This window comes from Chenopodium album, chromosome 17, assembly GCF_948465745.1.
Source record: "Chenopodium album chromosome 17, dcCheAlbu1.1, whole genome shotgun sequence".
Lineage (NCBI taxonomy): Eukaryota > Viridiplantae > Streptophyta > Magnoliopsida > Caryophyllales > Amaranthaceae > Chenopodium > Chenopodium album.
The window spans coordinates 47,876,747-47,900,373 of NC_137850.1; the positions used below are offsets into that span (position 1 = coordinate 47,876,747).

A 23,627-nucleotide genomic window follows, 5' to 3' on the forward strand; every position below is an offset into this window, starting at 1 on the left:
ATTTATGCCTAAATGTTACCCTCAGATAGAATGCAGAACTTTTGAGATTGCATGCAAAAAGTAACCCTTTGATTGCCTAAATGTTACCCTTTTCATGCTTAAAAGTGACCCTATTTATGCACAAATGTTACACTCATGTTGTATGCTGAAAATTCAGATTGTATGCAAAAAGTAACCCTTTGAATGTCTAAATGTTACCCTTTTCATGCTTAAAAGTGACCCTATTTATGCACAAATGTTACACTCAGATTGTATGCTGAAAATTCAAATTGTATGCAAAAAGTAACCCTTTGAATGCCTAAATGTTACCTTTTTCATGCATAAAAGTTACCCTATTTTCACACGAATGTTTCCCTTTTTTTATGCTGGCTGTGGTTATTATCTGATTTGTTTGTATTAAATAACAGATACAAATCCAATTGATGCTTCTGGTTTAGATCTTAGAGGATCATTTGTTGGTGTGGTAAGAGAAACTTTTGAAGAAATTTTGGAATTGTATGAAAAACATGCTGCTATATTGGGATTTTCAATAAGAAAACATACAACTAGATTCAAACAACACACAAAAATAGTAACTGAGAAAAACTATGTGTGTTCTGCTGAGGGAAAGAGACATTCAGGTCAGAAGAAAACAAAGTTAGTTGAAATGGTTGATGAAGAGGATGTAAATGTAAAAGCAAGAAAGCCAAGACAAGTAGCCATTACAAGATCAAATTGCAAGGCATGCATAAGAGCAAAAGTGAATAAAGAAGGACAGTTTGAGGTGGTGTCTCATGTTATTCAGCATAACCACGAGCTAACAAAGCCACAGTGGCATTATTTGCATCGTTCTGAAAGAAAAATGACAGAGGAAAAAGCTGAAGCAATCAAAACAATGAAATCTTCAGGTTTAACTACAATGGACACTTACTATTACATGGCTACAGAGGCTGGAGGAGAACAGAATGTAGGCCATAGTGTTGTAGATCACCTGAATTTCTGCTCAAGGTTAAGAATGGAACAAATTGAGGCTGGAGATGCTCAAACTTTAGTGAACATTTTAAGTCAAGAACAATCAGAGGATCCAAACTTCTTTTTTAGAGTGAAGTTTGACAAAGAAGAAAGAATTTGCAATATCTTTTGGAGAGATTCAATAATGCTAGAAGACTATAGGATATATGGAGATGTTCTTGTCTTTGATACAACATACAGAACCAACAGATATAATCTTATATGTGCTCCATTTGTTGGCATAAATAATCACTGGCATAATTGTATGTTTGCATGTGCTTTTATTGGGGATGAAACAACAGATTCATTTGTGTGGTTATTACAAACCTTCTTCAAAGCTATGGAGGATAGAAAACCAACTTCAATATTCACTGACCAGGACCAAGCAATGGCAAATGCAATTCTGGAGGTAAAAGATTTATATTGACATCTTACAGATTTGAGATCTGACAATAAAGTTTTTCTTTTCACATAAAAGTTACCCTTTTATCTGCATAAAGTTATCCTTTTTAGTGCATAAAGTAACCCTTTTAACAGCATAAAGTGACCCCTTTATTTTCAATGCAGGTGATTCCTAATACAAGGCATAATCAAGTCAACCATCATCCAAATCAACCATCCTAGACTCCACTTTTGACAAATGCAGAGGTTGCTTCTCAGTAAGACCATAATCAAGTCTCCATGACTGAATGATACGTTTATCTACACTACCTTCTTCAGGAGTCTTCTGAAGTTCAGGAACAACAATCTCACTCATAGGCAAGCCAAAGACATCACATATATCATTTTTAGTAACTACAAACTCTTTACCAGCAGCAATAGTGAACATGCAGCTACCACCATTAAAGTGTTCAACCAGCCAATGTAGCATTTGACGATTCAAAGTTTTCAATTTCAGATGTAATAAACCACCAAAACCTATTTCTTCAACAGCTTTTTGTTGATTAGGACTAAAAGTACTCATCATTAATTCCAATGTGTGTGGTCTGCACCTTGCAATCAAGGGTCTTTTTTCCCTAAATAATAATAATATAAGTAAAACAATATCAGAATCAGAATCATGATATATATGATTAAAAAATACAAAACAAAAAACATTTATACTTACACAACAGTATCAGAATCAGAATCAGAAACTACTTGCAATTCAGCATCTGCTTTGGCCTTCTTAGATACAATTTTAGACTTCTTAGGAGCTGCTTTAACCTTCTGAGGCTCTGCTTTGGCCTCCTTAGGAACAGTTTTAGCCTTCACAGTTTTAGACTCTGGTTTGTCCTTCTCAGGAGCTGTCTTGTTCTTTTTAGCAGGCTCTTTACCCATTCCTTTTCCCCTTGAAGGCAATTTATAACGATATCCACCTATTGAACCACCTATATCTAATTAATACAGAGGATAACCATAAATTACAAATTCACAAATTACTCATGGGAAAATTTAGAATATATGCATAAAAATCCTTTTAAATGCAAAAAGTGACCCTTTTAAAAGAATAAAGTGACCCTTTTTACTGCATAAAGTCACCCTTAAAATACAACAAGTAATCCTTTTAACTAAAAAGTAACCCTTTAACAAGCATAAAGTGACCCTTTTAACTATATAAAGTGACCCTTTTCACTGCATAAAGTCACCCTTTAAATTACAACAAGTAACCCTTTTAAATACAAACGTGACCCTTTTGACAGAATAAAGTGACCCTTTTCACAGCATAAAGTGACCCTTTTCAAAGCATAAAATAACATTTGTCATGCATATAAATAACATATGTATATATTACTCACACACAATGCACAATGCACAATGCACATATTACTGGTACTCAAACACATATACACAAACACAATGCAGATATGCATACTATTCTCATAATCTAACTAAAACCTAACATCAAAATTTGAAGAATAATGAATAAAACTTCTAAAAACAAACATGCAAAATTTGTTTAACATGTAACAACACCACAACACATATATATCAAATTTTGAACCAATTATCACAATGAACAATAAAATAAAGCAAAATTAAACATAATAACTTCAAAATTGAAATTCAATTATCATAATATGCATAATAAATCAACAGAAAACAATAAAAAATAACATACACTACTAATTCGACATATATAAGCGAAAATTCAATTGAAAATTCGAAAAAATGATGAAAAATTTAAATAAACACACCTTCTTCAGCATCTACAGCCTTCTTTGTAATCTTCTTCTTCACCATTGCTGAAACTAACACTACAAAAAACGAAAACAAAATCAAAATAAAAAAACCTAAAAATCGAAGAACCAAAACAATTTAAACTAACAAAAATCTCAAAAAAATAAGTAAACTAACCAGAATTAAGCGATAAACAACTTCACAAGTGAAAGAAAAGAGAGAAAAAGCTCGAAAAGCAACAATGGAGGACAGAGAAAACGATCGCAATCGCAAGTTAACTGGTTTTAGAGAGAGAAAAACGAGGAGAGAGAAAGCAAGAGAAAAACGAGGAGAGAGAAACTTTTATTTCTTTATTCAATTTTAGCAATCATTACACCGCACGTGCATACCCACTACATTGCTTGCCCGAAAATTTCGCCATTCATTAAATTAATGAACACCGGCTTTTTTTAAAAATTTGTGTTATTAATAATATAAATAAAGATACTAGTTAAATTTGTGCATTAGCAACCACATAAACAATTGCTATTATTTTGAAACGGAATTAGTATTCTCAACTACAGTAACAATTTACTTCTAAATATCCCGCACTCTTGTGTAGTTCTATGACTAAGTCCCAACTAATAACGTAGATAAATTTGATCATATGTGTTAAAAACTTTAACTAATTAAAGAAAAGTTCAGACTTCAGACCAAAAAATACTGCCATTCACAAATTAAAGAAAAAATTAAATTAAGTATTAGATAAATGCAAAATAAGTTGAAAGAGAACGTACCTTAATTGTCTTCTCTACTCCGTAATAGACTAACACCTAAAAAAACAAAAATAGATACACAGGAAAAGAAATTAGCTAAATTTGACCAATTATTAACAAAATGACATTGAAACCACAATACAAAAACCTAGAAAATTACCTTATCGTCTGAATAATTACAGTGAGGAGACCATAATCGGCAAATTGAACGCAGTTTACCGTAATTGAAGAGAATGGATCTTGCTTGATGTTACGCGCTTTGAAGGAAGCAAAGAAGATAATCATGTCAATAACTCAACATCCCGGAAAACTATCTTTGTTCAATTATTCTACCAAGTACGAGTATAAATTTCTGACATAATAATACAGTACTGTACTTTTGTATTCCTCTAAAATATTTGTCAATCCCATCAAGGGGTAAAATAGATATATTTTGAGATAAAATATGTCAAATCACCGACTTTGGGGCGTTTGGTTCGCAGAGCGGTATGTGTTTGGAATCAGGAATGGAGTTAAGATAGTATTGGGTTAGAACTTGATACGGAGTACTTAATATCATGTGTTTAGTTCTACTTGAAATGAAATCTCTCACTATTCTCTCACTATTCACTAGCGACAAATTGGTAAAAAAACTTACTCCGACTACAATTTGGTAAAAAAAGCTAACCATATGTGACAATTTGGTAAAAACAATGAGCTCCGACGACATTTAGACCAAAAATTCTATTTTTTTCGACACTCTTTAAAAATCTTAATTTAATTTGTTTTTTCGTTTTGAAATTTATCTTACCTATATTAAAATTTTGAATTAATAAGTCTTCCCCTTCAGATTTTATTAAATCCCGATACCAAATTTGTTTCCAACCCCTTATAAAAAAAATTCGTTAATAAGGGGTATGTAACTTAAATGAAAATTGACACTTAACATTTTTTTTCTTGAAATTGTTATTTCCATAAAAAAGGTTAGTACAAAAAACCACAAAAAACGAACCAAGTAAGTTTGTCGCCGGAATTTGTCGGAATTTTTTGTATTTTTTAGGTTATATGTCGCCTGAGATTATTTTATTTACCAAATTGTCGCTTAGGGTTAGCTTTTTTTACCAAATTGTCGCCGGAGTAAGTTTTTTTCCCAATTTGTCGCTAGGTGTCTTTTTTATTTACCAATCTGGTCAATTAGCCTACCTCATACCTCATATTCCGCGAACCAAACCAAACATCCCACTGTGGTTTTATCAATACTTACAAATTGGAGCAAGCTTGGTTTTGGACTTTTGGTTACACATTGGAGCAATGAAGCCTCATCATCTATTTGTGATTGGGAGTGGGTATTCATTGCATAACCAATTTCCCCCCGATTCTTAAGCCAAAAAAAAAAAAAAAAAAAAAAAAGAATAATAAAAAATTGTGACATACCCGTACCTCTCAATAAAAAAGGACATTATTTTACTACTTTATAAATGTACAAAACCAAGTATATTAAATCATAAAATGATTTAAGTGTTACAAATTATACAACGTACTGTACTAAATACCGACATATGTATTACACACGTGACACGTACATGGATGTGTATTGTGCACTGCCTTAGAAAATCATTGGATGTACCACATACCCTTCAGGCCTTCATCAACATTCAAGTATTCAGCTTTTTTTTTTTTGTTTTGTTTTGAAACATCAAGTATTCAGCAATTTAATTTCGTGTGGATTGTTGATGTTTGTTAAATTGTTTCTTAGGCGATTCGGCACACACCTTGTGAGCATGATGCTTCTCTTCAACTGCTGTTGTTGGAGGCAGAGGCTACTTGGGGTTATATCTCAAATTCAAGGAAGCCAAAAGAGGTTATATTTCTCAGATCTTGCTTGTTTATCCAATATCATCATATGTGATATCTGAACTCTTTGACCGCAGTTTCCAAACTTCTTGTGAAGTTGCCAGGATATTTCAAGTTTCCGAGCCAACCAGCACTAGATGATCCCCAACAGCAAGAATGATACAAACTTTGTTAGTTTATGCAGAATAGTCATACAATCAGCCCCTTGAGACAATGAGACGTATGCTTCTACTGTTAAATGAAACTGAGTTTAATTTCTCACTGAAATAATCTGCAATACAAATTACAGCACTTGCTACTTCTTTAACATCATGAATCAAATCGTGCATATTGCTGTCTCAGCTTGTTCTACTTTTGAATTGAAGAAGAATCTATACAGCAGATTCTTGAAATGTCCATCACCTTCATATTCAAAACTCATTCTATCTACAATAACTCATCTTCAACACAAGTACACTATCCTGTTGTCATCTTGTTTAATTTTCCGTCAGTGTTTTTCAAATTTTGGCACATTGCCACCTGATTTCACTTTGATTTTAAGGCAGACTTCCAACGACCCTAATGGAAAGTAGAACACTGGCACACTTGCCACAAGATATTCTCTTATATCAACCAAGTGTGCCTCCATTTGATGTTGCCCAGGTCTATGTGTCACTCTCAACAAATATCAATTCTATCTTGGAAAGGCCTCATCGTTTCATATGTCTGGTGGCTTCCTGCAATATTCGCCTCACCTCTCGAGGGGAGTAGTCACTGCAATTCTGCTACCCCTCCCACTTAGAACATACAACACCATGTCTTTTCTGGAATTGAAGCATAAGCATCCAATGCATCATATAGCACCAACAAACTTGCCAAACCTGAAGTCAAAGAAAACATGTTGAGATGAGATTCTGATGCACGATCAGTACTCGTCTCTGAAATGCAAGCAATACATAAACCTAGAAGAGGGCATCCAATAGTCCAGTTCAAAACTTCAAATGAACTGTTACAAGACTTGCCAATTAGACAAAAATGTGGATCCAACGAAAAGAACTGTGGCAATAATGATGATTTTACTAAAGTTTTAAATCAGAATACATAGTTACTTTACTTACAGGCCTTACAGGAATTAGCTACTTCAACTCTCCATTAAGGAGTGAATATTAAGGTTCGTGCTGTCAAGAAAAGGATTAGGTACTTCTTAACGCATTGCACGCTTTCTCATCATCAAGCAGAATGTAATATCACCCCTTCATAACTTCATTGATATTCGATTTGTATGAAATCTGAATAATAGACCAAAATATACATCAAGCACCTATAAAGAACTAGACGAGATTTAAAAAAAAAACTTACAGACAAACAGGGAGGGGAGGGGCAGCAAGGACAAAAACTAAAACCTGCATTTCATGTACTCCATTCCTTGGAATTTCTCAGTTAACCAACCTACATAAGCTTCAAAAAACGATAAAGATACAGCAAGATCACTTGATTTATGTTACTTATTATGAACATTTCTCTGCTTCAGCTGGTAGTTCCCTACATTTTAGTTTATGATCTTTTAAAGGCCCCTATTTACATCGGGCTCATTACTATCACAATCATTGTGTGCGTGCCTATGTAGAGAAGCATAAATGCCACATAAGAAATAAAGCAGTAGACTTATGAAATGGCCATTCATGTAAATATTACATACCTGTATCATTCTTTGTTATAAGAAAGGGAAGTCAACAAAACAATATCTGGTTGTCAGATGAACATACACAATACTTCAAAAGCCAAAAAAATTCAACCCAGTTTTTTAAAAAAATGAAAATTCAACCCCTGAAAATTTAGTACAGTGTCAAATGGCCAAATGGGCAAATGGTAAAAACAATATAATGTGCTTTCCTAGACTGATTTAGCCCTGTAAGAAATTCAAGGATTTTCTTATACACAGAAATATATCCTCAATTTTTACTTAATTTCCACAATAGTTAAGTAAAAATATTTGCACTAAAAATCCTTCTCATCTTTATCATTTAACACCCTTTTTGTACATAATCAGAAATTACTCCGTACCTTTTATCAGTCGAGCAGTATATGAACATTGACTGAAAGAATTCTTGTTGCCATGATTTCAAATATCTGAAGCAAATAATAATAATAATAATAATAATAAAAAAGGTTAAGCAGGCAGCGTTCAATATTGTTGCAGAATCTCAATTGAAAAGACAATAACAACCCCTGTTCTTTTGTTCTTACCCAGCTTAATGTTGGGGATATGTTGGATATTGGACCAGTTAGCACCATTCTTGTTCTTGCATTCCTTCATCAACTCTGGGCTACAATCCCATATATGAAGTTTGGTTAAGGAGGTGAGGTGGCGCATCTCTTCTGGCATTCTTTTCAATTTTGGACAATCCTTAATAATCCTCCCCCACCTCTCCAATGATCAATCTCTTCATTTTATGTTCATTGCGAATCTCAAGAAGAGAAAAATGGTTGAAAGATTGGATGGGCAGAGAATTTAGATATCCCATGTTATCTATCTTTACTTTCCTCAATCTTCCCAGTCGTCTTTCATCCTCCTGCTGTGACCTACGATTTTCATTAGAACCAGATGAAGAAGACAAAGCATAAGTAGCATCCCCCATAATTGGGCCCAGCGCTTCATTAAAAATTTTCAAATCCAATTCTTGCAATCCCGGACACAAAGGAAAAGTTGTCAAATTTGGACACCATTGTATGTTAAGGTGAGAAAGCATTGGTGCTTGTGGTGTCTCAACCTTCCCAGTTTCTAATTCCGACTTCCACCATCCCTTCAAATTTTGCATATTCCTAAGCTTCAGCTTTTCAAGGGATGGAAAGATTACCAACTCATCATCATCTGCTCCACTAATTATATTACTTCTACTACTCTCCATATACTCCAGTCCATCCAGATCTTCTAATTTAAGGACTTTCAAATAACGCAGTTTATTCATCAATGGAAGATGCTCCAACCTTTCGCACTTCCGAATTTCAATTGCAACAAGATTTGGGAGACAACTTTTCAGATATATTGATGAGCCCAGAAACAATGTTGTCAAATATGGACAATCAGATACATAAAGGTGAGAGAGCACCGGTGCTTGTGGTATCTGATCACTCTCCCCTGATTCTGAAGATGATGACTTCCACCACCCCTTCAACTGTGGCATATCAGTAAGGCAAAGCTTTTCAAGGGATGGAAAGAATACCAACTCATCATCTCCACTATTAATATTACTACTACTACTCTCCATATACTCCACTTCACTCAAACCTTCAAATATAAGGATTTTCAAACGACGCAGTTGACTCATCATTGGAAGATGCTCCAACCTTTTACAATTTCGAATATAAATTTTAACAAGATTTGGGAGACAACTGAGAGTCATCATCCAGGTAGGGAGCCTCACTCCTGGATAATACCACAACTCTAACTTTCTGACATTGGAGTGGGGCTGTAGGCCTTGCAACAATGCTTCTGCATTATAATTCTCATCTCTTATAAATTCCCAGTTGTACATAACTTCCCACAAATTTTGACTTTTTAATAGCATTCCCCCTCCCATCGTTTCTGCTGCAACGTATCCCACACCTTGTTTAAATATAATTTCCACCCACCACAAACATATTTAACTTTTGCAGAGATTTCATGCTATTCATCCCTGGAGGCATATGTGTCAATCTCTTGCAATCGGATACATCAAGGTGCCTAAGATTAACTAATTTGCTCAACTCCCTTGGCAGCCTTATCAGATCCATACAGCTACGCAACTTTAATGTTTGTAAGTTATAAAGCTTGGTAATGGATGAGGCCAACAGCAAGAGCGTATGTACTAGTATGTGAGAGGAATCTAATCTGTTAAAATATCATCTGAACTTAGGAAGACATGTACTAGTATGTGAGAGGAATCTAATCTGTTAGTTTGTTTACCAATTTATTTCTGTCATTTTGCCCTTTTCAAGTCTCCACTTCGAAGGCTGAGTTTGTATTGTAGCTTGTATAAATTTATCAAACTGGTTAGGATTTAATTGTCTTACTGAAAAGAAAACCCAGAAAAATATTGTTGCATTCTTGCTATTTGTTGTTGGTTGCCTCAGCTAGGTCAGGCAGTTCCTAACAGGCGAACATATATTATTTGATGTTAGAACTCTTAGAAAGTTAGAAGGGTATGTGATTTTTTCCTGCATTTGCTGTTGTCTCATGACATTCCTTAAGCTTAAAATGTTTAGCAACCATAAGTTGGATGTTTGAGAAAATCAGATTTATGTTCTCTGGTTTTTTGTCTAAATGTGGTAATTGTCAGATGTATTGGATATTTGAATTACTAATTGAGTGATAGTAAGAAAAAATTCTGCCATTCAACAAATCTGTGAATTAATGCTGATAAGCCCTTTGGTTTGATGGTTTTTGGGACTTGTCCTAGATTTTCTTAAACGACATTGTCTTAGATTTACTTAGATGACATGGTTCAATTTCTCCGTATGAAAAATACATCTGTAATGCAAGTTTTTAAAAGAATATTGTATGTCTAAGATATATACTGTGTTATGTGTAATATTTCGAAAATCCAAGAGTTAAAAGGGTCTCTTTTTTTTTTTTTTGTCAAAAAAAGGGTCTCTTCTTTGGTCATATACTTGATAAAAAGATATTAGAAATTACTTTTGTTCTTTAAAGATTTCCTTATTTTCATTTTGTGCAAAAATCTGACAAATTATATACCTTAGTTTGTATCAGTAAAAGTATAAAATTTGATATTATGAAAATAAAACTTGAAATGAATCTACAATAACCTTGATAAGTTTTGGCTAAAGTTGTTCTTACCATTGCGAGTACACGCGAAAACACACTACCAGGTCTTGGTTGCTGGCACACTAATACCACTATATTTAATCTACATCGAAAAATAATCCGTGTCTCAGTCCTTTACACAATCTTCTGTCACTTAAATCTTTGAAGAGTTGAAAATGAAGGTAGCATGTGTTTAAGAACCTCATGGAGCAATTCATTAGTATGGAACCAGATATTGTTGGCCCATACAAGTTATACTGTATACTGTGAGAAGCAACGCCATAAAATTCTAGCCCTTCTGTGAAATGGCGTCTCGGGTACTTTCTTTAATTTTTAGCAAATTTCTCATGCCAGACAACAAATCTATATCATGAGGAAATACTATAGTTGGCCGCAAATTCTATTCTACTCTTGGAGTACCGTGTGCACTTCAGGTTTATAAAATTTATGTTATTTTAATATGAACTTCTTTTTATTTCAATTTTTATATATGTTATTTTAAAATAAGTATATTTTTTTTGAGGGAAAAAGGGTGGTTAATTAATACTTAAACAGTTTACAAAAGGTTGCCTAACCCTCTGGGTTTGGCACAAAAGTACATCCTCTGATTTACAGACCCTAGAGTTAGCAGCAATGTCTTTAGCTAGCAAATTTATACAAATGTCAGGTGGTACAGCAAGATTACATTGAGTATTCAAAATACTTAGATTTTCTCTTGCATCTTTAGCTAGGATGTCAGCAACCACATTTTTCCCTCGTTCTCCATAGGAAAGTCTGATCTCAGTCAGCCTTTGGAGCTGCAGCCTGCAATCAAGTATTTTTGGGGTTAGAGTAGCTTGGGCAGATTGATTAATATCATCAATGATGTACTTGCAGTCACTCTCAATGATACATTTGCTCCATCTTCTTTCCTGCACCCAATCTAAGGCAAGTTTAATTGCCATTAGCTCAGCATCCTTAGCATCCGTGCAGAATCCTCGCCATTGGAAGCCCTCAATCCATGTTCCCATGCTGTTTCTGCAGACACCTGCACAACCTGATTGTTTGGTGTGGGGAAGGAATGAGGCATCAATGTTTATTTTGAGAAAGGGGTAAGGGGGGGCTTCCCAGGTCAGGGATTTGGGCTCTAATCTAGAGCATGGTGAAGTGGAAAAAAACCATTCACTAGCAGCCCAAAGGCACTGGGAGGTAGATGATGTGATGAGGGTATTTGTGTGGGAGAAAATCCATGAATTCCTTCTCTTCCAAATGAACCAAAGGGCAAAGCTGAAAATTATGTTCCATGGGATAGTGTTTTGGCCAGGTTTATTGTTTTTTAGGTTTCTGAGAATCCAGGATTGGAAACTTTCATTTGCAGTTTTGGGAGATGAGGGAGGGTGGGGTAGGTTTAGCCAAAATTCAGAAGCTCTGGGACAGTTGATGAAGATGTGATCTGCATTCTCTGTTAAATTTGGACAGAAAATGCAATATGTTATTTTATATTTACATGTTTTTTTTCTTTTCAAAATTGATCTTTTCGCTGTACTCCAGATTTATAAAATTCATGTTATTTTGATGTGAACCTCTTATTATTTCAATTTATATATATGTTATTTTTTAAATAAGTACATGTTATTTTAATAAATGCATGTTTTTTTATACATGATGTTAAAGTAAATAAGTGAATAACATATTATTTTAGCAAAATAACACAAGGTTTTAAGCAAAATAACTCAAGTATATTGGGTATGGTGTACCGTGATCCAGGAGTATATAATACTAATTGGGGCGGACCCGTATTCGATCCCCCGCAACAATAATTGGGAGGGGACTGAAACCTAACCTCCCAGAATTGATCACCGAATCCAGATTAGCCCAAAGAGTGGATCGGGTGGAACGCCAAAAAAAAATAAACTCGCAAAAAATTGGTCTCTAACAGAGTTGGTCAACGGACATGGGAAGCACTGAGAGCTTATCATCATAACATCTAAATTTTACCTGCCAACTTTTCCAAAATCAAATATAGCATTCTTTAAACATCTAAATTTTAGAATCTGCTCATTTAAGCTATTATTTTTTTGAGAAACTGCTCATTTAAGCTTGACTTGATGGAAAGGGGGGATACTTCAGTAAAATTGTACGCAACCTTTTCATCTTGGTTAAAGAATGGGGACAACAATTTTATTTTCCAGAATGCTAACTGAATACTTCGTATAATTTTACACAATCCTGTTAGTTCTTTAACAACATCATGAATTAAATCATGTATATTCTGTCAACGTTCTACAATAACTCTAACTCATCTTCAACACAGATACTATCCTGTTCTCATCTTGTTTATATTGCTAAGTGTTTTTCAAATATTGTCGCCTAATTTATAAGCAGACTTCCAACGACCCTTGTAGAAAGTGGAACGTTGGCACACTTGCCACAATATCTTCTCTTATATCGACCAAATGTGCCTCCATTTGATGTTGGCCTGGTTCATGTGTCACTCTCAACAAATTTCAAGCAAGACAGTCTTAGAAAGACCTTTTCGTTTCATGTCTGATGGCTTCCTGCAATATTTGCCACACCTCTTGAGTCTTGACCGAGTAATCACTGCAATTCCACTAACTACCCCTCCCACTTAAAACATATAGCACCATATGTTTTCTGGAATTGAAGCATCCAATGCATCATATAGCAACAACAAACTTGCCAAAACTGAAGTCAAAGAAAGATGTTGATCAGATTCTGATGTATTATCAGTACATACTGGTCTCTGAAATGCAAGCAAAACATAAACCTAAATGAGGCCTTCCAATAATCCAGTTCAAAACTTCTAAACGAAATCTTTCGGGCGCTGATTTTAGTAGTACTCTGAATCTGAAGCAAATATGAAAAAGGTGTTAGAGAGATGATAAGCAAGTAAGCAATCCATTCTTCAAAAATGTTGCAAAATTAAGAACGGTGAAAAGACGACATTAATAATAAAAACCCCTATTTTATCTGTCATACCTTGTTTAAGTTTAATGTTGGGGATATGTTGGATATTGGACCAGTTAGAACCATTCTTGTTCTCGCATTCATTCATTAACTCTGGGCTACATTCCTCTATATGAAGTTTGGTTAAGGAGGTGAGGTGGCACATCTCTTCTGGCATTCTTTTCAATTTTAGACAATACCTAACTTGAAGGGATTGGAGAGATGATAAGCCGCCTATTGATGGTGTTAGGCTTTCCAACTTCTCACAAAATTCAATCTCCAAGGAATGGAGAGATGATAAGCATCCAATCCCCTTTGGCAGCTTCACCACCTTTGGTAGACTATTTAAAAACAAGGAACAGAGAGTGGGAGCAAGGTATCTCCATGGCATCTCTGCGTCACTTCCTTCTTCTGTGCTTTTGTTGTTGATGACATCATCTTCATCCTCCAATTTCAACATAGGAAGGGAAAACAATGATAGACTCTCCAGGGCAGTTAAATGGTCCCACACTCCTCGTCCTGATATACTCTTCAAATTATAGCATTGGGAAATTACAAGGGAGCGAAGAGAGGACAGGCGGCCGCTTCGGAACACCTCACCTACCTCTCCTGTTTTCAATTCCTCCATTTTCTGGTCACTGCAAATACGGAGATCCCAAAGATGGTGGAAAGATCGGATGGGTAGAGAATTAAGATATGCCAACTTCAATTGTTGCAGTCCCGGACACAAAGGAAAAGTTGTCAATTCTGGACATCCAACTATCTCAAGACGAGAAAGTTTTGGTGCTTGCGGTGTCTCACTCTCCTCTGATTCTGATTCTGATGATGACTTACACCATCCCTTCAACTTTGGCATTCTCCAAAGCTTCAGCAATTCAAGGGATGGAAAGAATACCAACTCATCATCATCTCCACTATTAATACTACTACTCTCCATATACTCCACTTCACTCAAACCAATTAATACAAGGACTTTCAAGTGACGCAGTTGACTCATCAATGGGAGATGCTCCAACCTTTTGCAATATCGAATCTCAATTTTCGCAAGATTTGGAAGACAGCTTTTGAGATTCAGTGATGAGCCCAGAAACAATGTTGTCAAATTTGGACAATTAGATACATAAAGCTCAGAAAGCAGCGGTGCTTGGGGTATCCGATCACTCTCCCCTGATTCTGATGATGATGGCTTCCACCATCCCTTCAACTTCGGCATTTCCCTAAGCTTCAGCTTTTCAAGGGATGGAAAGAATACCAATTCATCATCATCTCCACTATTAATACTACTACTACTCTCCATATACTCCACTTCACTCAAACCAAAAATTACAAGGACTTTCAAACGACGAAGTTGACTCATCATTGGAAGATGCTCCAACCTTTTACAATCACGAATCTCAATTTGAACAAGATTTGGGAGACAACAACTGAGAGTCATCATCCAGGTTGGGAGCCTCACTCCTGGATATTTCAACAACTCTAACTTTCTAAGATTGGAGTGGGGTTGTAGGCCTTGCAGCAATTCTTCTGCATTATTATTCTCCTCTGTTTTCCACTTGTACATAATTTCCCACAATTTTGGACTTTTTAATAGCATTCCCCCTCCCATCGTTTCTGTTGCAATGTATCCCACACCTTTTTTGATTCTAATTTGCATTGTGCGAGTATAGTTGCAATGTATCTCAATTTCAGCCAGATTTGGAAGATATATATTGAGATTCATTAATGAGCCCAGAAACAATGTTGTCAAATTAGGACAATCAGATACATAAAGCTCAGAAAGCAGTGGTGCTTGTGGTATCCGATCACTCTCCCCTGATTCTGATGATGATGGCTTCCACCATCCCTTCAACTTTGCCATCTTTTCAATCTTCAGCTTTTCAAGGGATGGAAAGAATACCAATTCATCATCATCTCCACTATTAATATTACTACTCTCTATATACTCCACTTCACTCAAACCTTTCAATTTAAGTACTTTCAAACGACGCAGTTGACTCATCATTGAAAGATGCTCCAACCTTTTACAATTTTTAATCTCAATTTCAACAACATTTGGGAGACAACTGAGAGTCATCATCCAGGTTGGGAGCCTCACTCCTGGATAATCAAACAACCCTAACTTCCTAAGATTAGAGTGGGGTTGTAGGCCTTGCAGCAATACTTCTGCATTAGTAGTCTCCTCTGTTTCCCAATTGTACTTAACTTCCCACAATTTTGGACTATTTGATAGCATTCTCCCTTCTTCTGCATCGTATCTCACATCTTTATTAACTATAATTTGCATAGTGCGAGTATAATTGGTGAAACCATCCAAATCTTCAAGCTGACCAACATCAGTTGCACCTCCACTGACTACAAACATTGTCAGCTTCTGCAGAGAGGTCATGCTATTCATCCCTGGAGGCATGTGTGTTAAACTCAAGCAACCACAAATATGAAGGTGCCTAAGATTAACTAATTTCCTCAACTCCCTTGGCAACTTTTTTAGGCTCTTACAGTCGCACAATTTCAATGTTTGCAAGTTATAAAGATTGGTAATGGATGAGGGCAATACACATAGAAAAATATTATCTGAGAGGTCAAGATATCTTAGATGCACCAATTCACCTATCCCGCTTGGCACCGTTATATAAGTACGAGTCAACCACAATACCCTCAAGTATTTCATTTTTGATACCTCCACAACAAAGCTTTTGAAAGAGAAAGGAAGATCATCACATAGAATTGTACGGATCCTTTTCATCTTGTTCAAATTACCAAGAAGATCTTCGGGAGCAATTTTATCAAAATAAATATGGCGAGTTGTTTCATTAAAACATCGTGTGCTATAATTGCATGACAATATTTCTGTCCCTGCTACCTCTTTAGCAAGATCATGAATCAAATCATGCATTTTGAATGATATAATTTCATCGGTGCCCTCGGCTAATTCAACATCTTGGAAGAAGCACCTTTGCAGCAATTGCTTGAAATACTCCCCACCAGCATCTCCAATATTCTCTCCATCTGACGGCATAATGAAGCCTTGAGCCATCCAGAGACAGATCAAGTCCTCCTTGATAAACTTGTAATCCTTAGGGAATACAGCACAATAACTAAAGCAGCTCTTCAAATGGAACGGAAGATAATTGTAACTGATCTTCAACACAGGTATTATGCCATTGCTCTCATCTTGTACAATGTTTGCCAAGTCAGTATTTTTCAAATTCTCCCACTTACTTTCATCTTGACCTCGAAGAAGACTTCCGACCACCCTTATGGCAAGTGGAACATTTGCACACTTTCGAACAATCTCTTTTCCTATGTTAACTAATTGTGGCTTCAAAGGATACTCCTCAGGTTTAAGTGCCATTTTCTGAAACAAATCCAAAGATTCAACATCTGAGAGACCTTCCAATTCATGCGTCCAATGACTTCCAACAACTTCAGCTACCCTTTTGGAGCGAGTAGTCACTACAATTCCGCTAATCCTCCCACCTCCAATCAATACATTTCTCAACTCAAGCCACTTGTTGGAATCCTCGTTCCATACATCATCTAAAACAACAAGATACTTCTTCCCATCCATTTCTTGCCGAAGTTTCATCTGGAGCTTGTCCAAATTCAGCTGATCTTGCTTGATGTTTGGGTTTACAGCTGCAAGGATTTGACCAACTAGAGCTTTGACATTGAAATCATCAGAGACACAAACCCACAACTTCTGAGGGAATTTCTCCACAATTATCTCATCATTATAAACGTGCTGGGCCAGAGTAGTTTTTCCCAAGCCTCCAATCCCAACAATGCTGACAACAAAATCATCCTGCTGCTCAACAGAAGTGTTGAGTAACATATCTATCACTTTCCGCTTGTCATCCTCCCTCCCAATCATCACATCATCCTCGCACACAAAGGAATGAGTTTCCCTGTTAATTCTCATCTGCTTAGCCGCATCGAAACCAGCAGGGTGTCTAGAGCCAATATCATATCGATGATCTTTGACAATATCATCCAACATCTCCGATATCTTTTTCATCTCTTGAGACCAAGTGAAAGCAGAACGAAACTGATTAGAGCAGGAAAAGAAAAGGCATACCTCATTACACACCTTGTTGTTATTACAAGGCATGAGCTTGTTGAGATGAGCAAGAGTGGTAATCTCATCGAACAAGTCATCGGCTCGGTAAAGAGCCTCCTTAAGCCTCTGGAGCTTGTTACGCTCGACATAGGTGCGATAAGCTTGGTGCAGCCGCTCTTCAACTTCAACATCAAGGAGCACAGCCTCAATAGTTGACATGGTTTGTCTGAGTTTGTCAAGCTCACATTCCAAACCCAACACAGCTTCAATTTGGGTCCAAATTGGAGAACCCAGTTTTTCAATGACGAATTGCACCAAATTAAGACCTCCTGAAACATCCATCTCTGTTTCTCTTGTGGGTTAATGGGTTTTTTTTTTGGGGAATGCAGGGTAAAATAAAAGGGACTAACTTTTTTTAGTTTGAAATGTGAATGTTTAGGATTATTCAATAGACAGCTTTATAGCAAAACAACTTTTAGGCCTTCAATTTTTGAAATAATTGAAAAAAAGCTTGTACCAATTTGTAACCATTTCACTTTTTGAAAGAGTAAAATATGAATAATTGAGAGCACTAATGAATTTGTCTTGTTTCTTAATTTTTTTTTCTATGAAAGTGACCCACGCTATACATCATTTTTGAGATAGACTTATGGAAGGCATTTTACTCCTTTTGTTTGGTTTTTTTTCTTTATTTGTCTTTTTGAGATAAACTTATGGAGTGCATTTTTAAAAGTTTTGGTTGAATATAGTTCTGAGAGAAAAAAAAGTTGATGGGAGCAATTGTAGTATGTGCACAAGTATAATTGCAATCCTTATTTAGTTATTTATGATATAGGCAATTTTTTGAAAAAAAAATAGGGCAATGATAAGAGACTACTCCCTCAGTCCCTCTAATTGTCCATATTTGTTTGCTCCATTGGACTTTTTACGGTCTCCATTTCTATATACGTTAATTAAAAAAAACTTGATATAAATAAAGTAGACGATGGGATGAATCCAACAAAAATCCCCATTAACTATATTATCACTAATAAATTAATGAGAATTTATGATCAAAGATTTTAAAGTTTGACCCTAATTTTTCCTATGAGAAACAAATCTGGACGGAGTAATAGCAACAATGGGAGATGTTACTATAAATGTACGTATAATGGCATTGTCCTGTTTGAAGTCCTTTCATGGTTAATGAAATTGTCGTTTTTACTTTTCAAGTGGCTGACATAAAAGTAGTTGTACTGTTGTAGTGATAAAGCAAGGGCACAGCCAAACTGCATTCGGCCACATTTACTCTGTTTACTTTGCTTGACTTGAGCATCCCACATGATAATTCACAGAGTTGTAGGGTTCTTCCAAAGGTGTGTGTGTATGTCTATCATTGAATAGATAAAGAAAAAGAATGACAAGTGACATTACACATTACAAATCTGGAGATGTACGTTAGATAGAGTGACTAGAATCTTTCTTGAGAAATTACTATCTTTGAATAGTCAACTACGGAGTATTTTTTGTTTCGTACAGTACTAAATTATGTTCCGTGCCATGCATTAGAGTTTTAATACATTAAATTTTTACAAAAATTATAAAATTAACATGGACAAAGTATAACTATAAGGTTATAACACACTACTTTGTATTTATTTTCTTTTTGTTTTGCATATATACTAAAATTAAACATGGAATAAAACAAAAGGGTTAATTAAACCATGAGTATATTAAAATTACACCTTAGACCATATGACGGTTTAAAATTTTAATGATAAATTATAATTTTCCTTTTTATGAACCAAATAAGTATTTTAAAATGACGTAATACGCCCAGTGGGTAGGATTAATAGTCCATTTTCCTGGGTATGAACTCAAATTATAATTCTCATTAGTTTACTCTTTCAATTTGCAATGAATGTGAATGTGATATGAATAATTGCGGAATGCAACCACATTGTCTTATTTGTACAAGTTGTATTCACTAGAGATGAGAACCACAACTAACCCTTATTTTCCTTCGTTTACTTGACTTGAGAGTTGAGGCCCAGCAGACAGTGACGCTAATATTCTTCATTATACCTGTGGAGGGTAAGCGACGCTCCAAGTAACTGGTCCAAGATTAGCATCAACTCACACCAAACTCGTTGCATATACCGATAACTGGATGCAGCCCTACCTGAGTCACATTGAAAACACCAAGTCAGTGAACAAGAAATTGGACCATAAAAAACGAGAGACAAAAAGGATGTGGCAAGAATCAATTATAGCAGTGTAGGTGTAGCCAATCAGCAAGTAATTCACATCTATTACTTGATGAAAGGATAATGTTTTACAGGACTAGCACTGCTAGTTCCAGATTATTCAATTTAATTTCTAGATCAGGAGTCCATCCCAACATCATATGCAATGCAAACCTCACCAAATCACAATTCAATCACACACCCAAACGTATGGAATGAAAGAGGGTAACACTAATGAATTTTTATAGAATAGTTTCCATAATAACGAGGTTTAACATTTTTGCTGTTAATACTACATATATCAGGTATATGTTACACGAACAAATATGTATAGACGTATGGTAAGATTTATGAGCGTAGATTCTCTTTTATTTCATATGTTTAGTTGAATTGCTTATACAAAGTTACAAGCAATTTATTGCAAAAGATGAGATCCCCTGATTTTACACAGTCTAGGAAAAATAAATACCAGGTCATAAGGTAATTTTGTAACAGAAGGTATTACTTCTTTTGCTAGCAAACATCAATACAAAAATCTCTACAACTACTACTCTAAAAATACAATTAGAGATGTGGCTTCAATTTTGTCAATTGAGGCCATTTTTCAGTTCATAATATTACAGCTGATGTAGGTCAGACCATCAGAGACAGTTTATTCCAGTTTCCATACACGGTCACTAGAGACTAACTCTCAGATCTAAACCCCGTCCCACTATGTTTCAAAGATGAAGAATTGAAGATTATTCATATTTATCCAACCTTGATCAACTTTTTCACAGAGAACATCTGCCGGTCTTCTTTGAAGCAAGTTTCCTTTGACCATTAAAACGTTCATAAGCTATCACCTCAGTTGAAGGTAGTCATCCTGGTGACACTCGCATCTGCATGATAATGTTTAAGTCTGCTTAGAGAAGAATTTATCGTCCCAGTTTCTGCAGATTCCTATGCTCGCCTATGAATAATGATCAATACTTAAAATCATTTTTTCCCAACAGACCAAAATAAATAGATCACAAGCGAGAATGATAATTACCTCTTTATTTTCCTTTAGACATCAATGTGAGGTATGTGTTGGATTTTAGGCCAATCAGCACCAGTGGATTCCTGGCATCTTTCTTTTAACACTGGCGAGCATCCCCGTACTGTAGGCTCTCAAGGGTAGTGAGATGCTCCCACACTCCTTGTCCTGATAGCCTCTTCAACTTGGAGCAGTCAGAAATTACAAGGGAGTGTAGAGAGGACAAACGGCCACTTTGGAACACCTCCCCTGCCTCTTCTGTTATACTTTCAATTCCATGTTAGGTTGAATTGCTTATAAGAAGTTACAAGCAATCATTCAACTTCTAAAGATGTGATCCCCTGTTTTTAATTTCATATGCTTGCTTCGAGCTTGAGCCAAAGTCATGATCATCTTTGGTTAAATCATCAAATATTTCCCTATGTTTTTAATCGCGTTTAATGTATAGTAAGTCCGGAACCAAGCGAATACAAATGATACGAGTAGAAGAAAAGGCCTATAATATTGACATTAGCATCACCGGTCATGTTTAAGCATTAATACTTCTCTAATATTGATAACTATGAAAGAAACTTACCCAAAATGAAAATCCTCAAGAAATGCGCTTAATCTTTTACAATCCATGAAGGTAGTTCTTCCAGATTGTCAATGCCTATGAAATGATGAAATTTCCCATCATACAAAAATAAGCTTGATTAAAAGTTGATCGAAATGTAGAAATGTAACAGATAATAATCAAACAAGTATTATAACTTATTAAAGCATCATTTAAGCATTCAGCTTAGTTCAATGTGGATTAAATTAATGCAACTTGTGTTAAATTTTGAATAATAACTCAATTAAATTCGTATAAAATTTCCGAAATTTTGAATGTGGCCTCAGTTATGAATCCTGATTTCCAGCTTTAGACCCTCTTTCGGGATGCATTAACCCATTAACACTGGCCTCTAGCCTCATTTGTCTTCCTAACAATTCTATAAATGAGCTATAAAAGAATGACATTCATAGCTAAATGACAAGGCCTAAAATGTTTTATATAACACTGACGGAAGTACAATAGAAACAAGAAACTTTGTCAAGGTTTAAAACTGAGTATCAAGAAATTTACTAGCCAGATATAAATTGGCAATCATAAAGGCCATTAAAGCATTATTACTTATTAAAGCATCATTTAAGCATTCAGCTTAGTTCAATGTGGATTAAATTAATGCAACTTGTGTTAAATTTTGAATAATAACTCAATTAAAATATACTTCGTATAAAATTTCCGGCTTACATATGAACCCTAAGTTTGGATTTTAGAATTGATGAAAAATTAGTCATTATCACCAAACAATAATATGATTTGCGATAATAGATTATTACAATATGAACTTAATTACTGCCATTTAGGCTCAATTTTGATAATTAATTTACTTTATAAAAATCCCCAATTTTTATACAAACCCTAACTATGTAACTTTAAATTGACATGGACCGAAATTTTCAATGAAATCAAAGAAAGTAATAACCTTTTGCTAGCGAAATGCATCATCATGTGGCTTTGACAAAGTAGACGAACACTCAAAAAAAAAAAAAAAAAAGATGAAGACCACAATAACATCTGTGTTTCGAATACACCAGATTATAACCCAAATTGTAAGATTGACTTCATATTTGCAAGATTGACTTGAGTTGACCTTAGCAGATAACCAGAGTTTGATGTTTTTGAGTGGGCCTTGCTATAAAAATTTGGAAAGACGTCCATAGTGGTTAAACTTATGGTGTGATCTCTATTTTTGGTGTTAGTGATCACTATTTTGTCAAGTAAGGGTATGTTCTGATTTACTGAACTGAATTGAACTAAATAGAGCTAAAATGAATTATTTATGAGAGAAGGAAATTAAGAACTGAACTGATTGGATCTGAATTGAACTGAAATTAAGCTGAAGAGAATAGACCCTAAATTGATTGGAAGACATCATAGGAAGTTTTATTTACAAAAACCCGAAACTTATTTCATACAGAGTATATTATTCAATTTTGACTTGACTTGAATTAATTATACTTGAAGGTTTTCTAGTAAATTACTTTTGACAACCTTTATTTTAGAATGGTACCGTCGAGCTTGTTAAAATTAACTTTGTAAACTTAGCTATTTTTGTTGTGACTATTTTCAAAGAAAAATGATACTTTCTAGGTATATAAAGTTCTAAGGGGTTACATGTAAGTATGTAGCTATGTAACCAGTTGTAACTAATAAGTGGTGTACGGAGTATTAATCAATGATTGACACGTGATTTTGTTACACAATTTCAAATTAAATATGACGATCTTTTCATTTTCCCATTGACTAAGTTATATACGATGGGAGCTTTTCAAGTAGACTAGTAGAGTTAGGATCCAACAAATGGAATTGTTTTCAATTATGTAATTTGATTTTGATTAATATTGAGCTAAATGAACTCAGAAGTTAATATGGTAAATTAAATTCAACAATAAGGTCAACAACAATAATTAGGAATCTATCAGGAACATTGAGAAGTGGAAGATGCATATATCAAGTCTATTTCAACAATCCCAAACAGTTAAGAAGATGAGAAAATATTTATGGAGTATAACCAATGAAGAAATAATCAAACTTCCAGGTCTTAAGGGAAGATAAGCCACTGACTAGGCAGGGCTCTCCTCAAACGCTCTCTCTCAAGTGTTGCAATGGTTCTGTAAGCGCACACTAATGAACAAATTCTGCTGGTTGGACCATAGGATCAGGAAATGATCTCAACGCACACTAATAAACTCCATCAATAGATGAAACAACATATATTAATTATTAGGAATACACATCAGCTAGCAAGTTCAGTAATATACATACTACGTA

At 35.1% G+C, this 23,627-nt stretch overlaps 1 protein-coding gene and 1 long non-coding RNA gene across 4 annotated transcripts; both read right to left on the bottom strand.

Annotated features, from left to right (window-relative positions):
- Positions 1-13,962: 13,962 nt before the first annotated feature.
- On the bottom strand, positions 13,963-17,866 carry LOC145589202 (disease resistance protein RGA2-like). Its single transcript, XM_081645750.1, has 2 exons — positions 14,072-17,866; positions 13,963-13,986 (listed from the first exon to the last, which is right to left on the bottom strand). Exons 1-2 carry the CDS (start codon positions 17,864-17,866, stop codon positions 13,963-13,965), a joined length of 3,819 nt encoding a protein of 1,272 aa, XP_081501876.1.
- A 2,367-nt stretch (positions 17,867-20,233) lies between these two features.
- On the bottom strand, positions 20,234-21,421 carry LOC145588302 (uncharacterized). Of its 3 annotated transcripts, none has more exons than XR_014101576.1 (3): positions 21,345-21,421; positions 20,783-21,025; positions 20,234-20,701 (listed from the first exon to the last, which is right to left on the bottom strand). It is a non-coding gene; the product is annotated as an uncharacterized LOC145588302 (long non-coding RNA). The 3 variants fall into 3 exon arrangements; XR_014101575.1 differs by having other exon boundaries at positions 20,783-21,186; XR_014101574.1 differs by lacking the exon at positions 21,345-21,421 and having other exon boundaries at positions 20,783-21,336.
- Between the last annotated feature and the right edge of the window lie 2,206 nt (positions 21,422-23,627).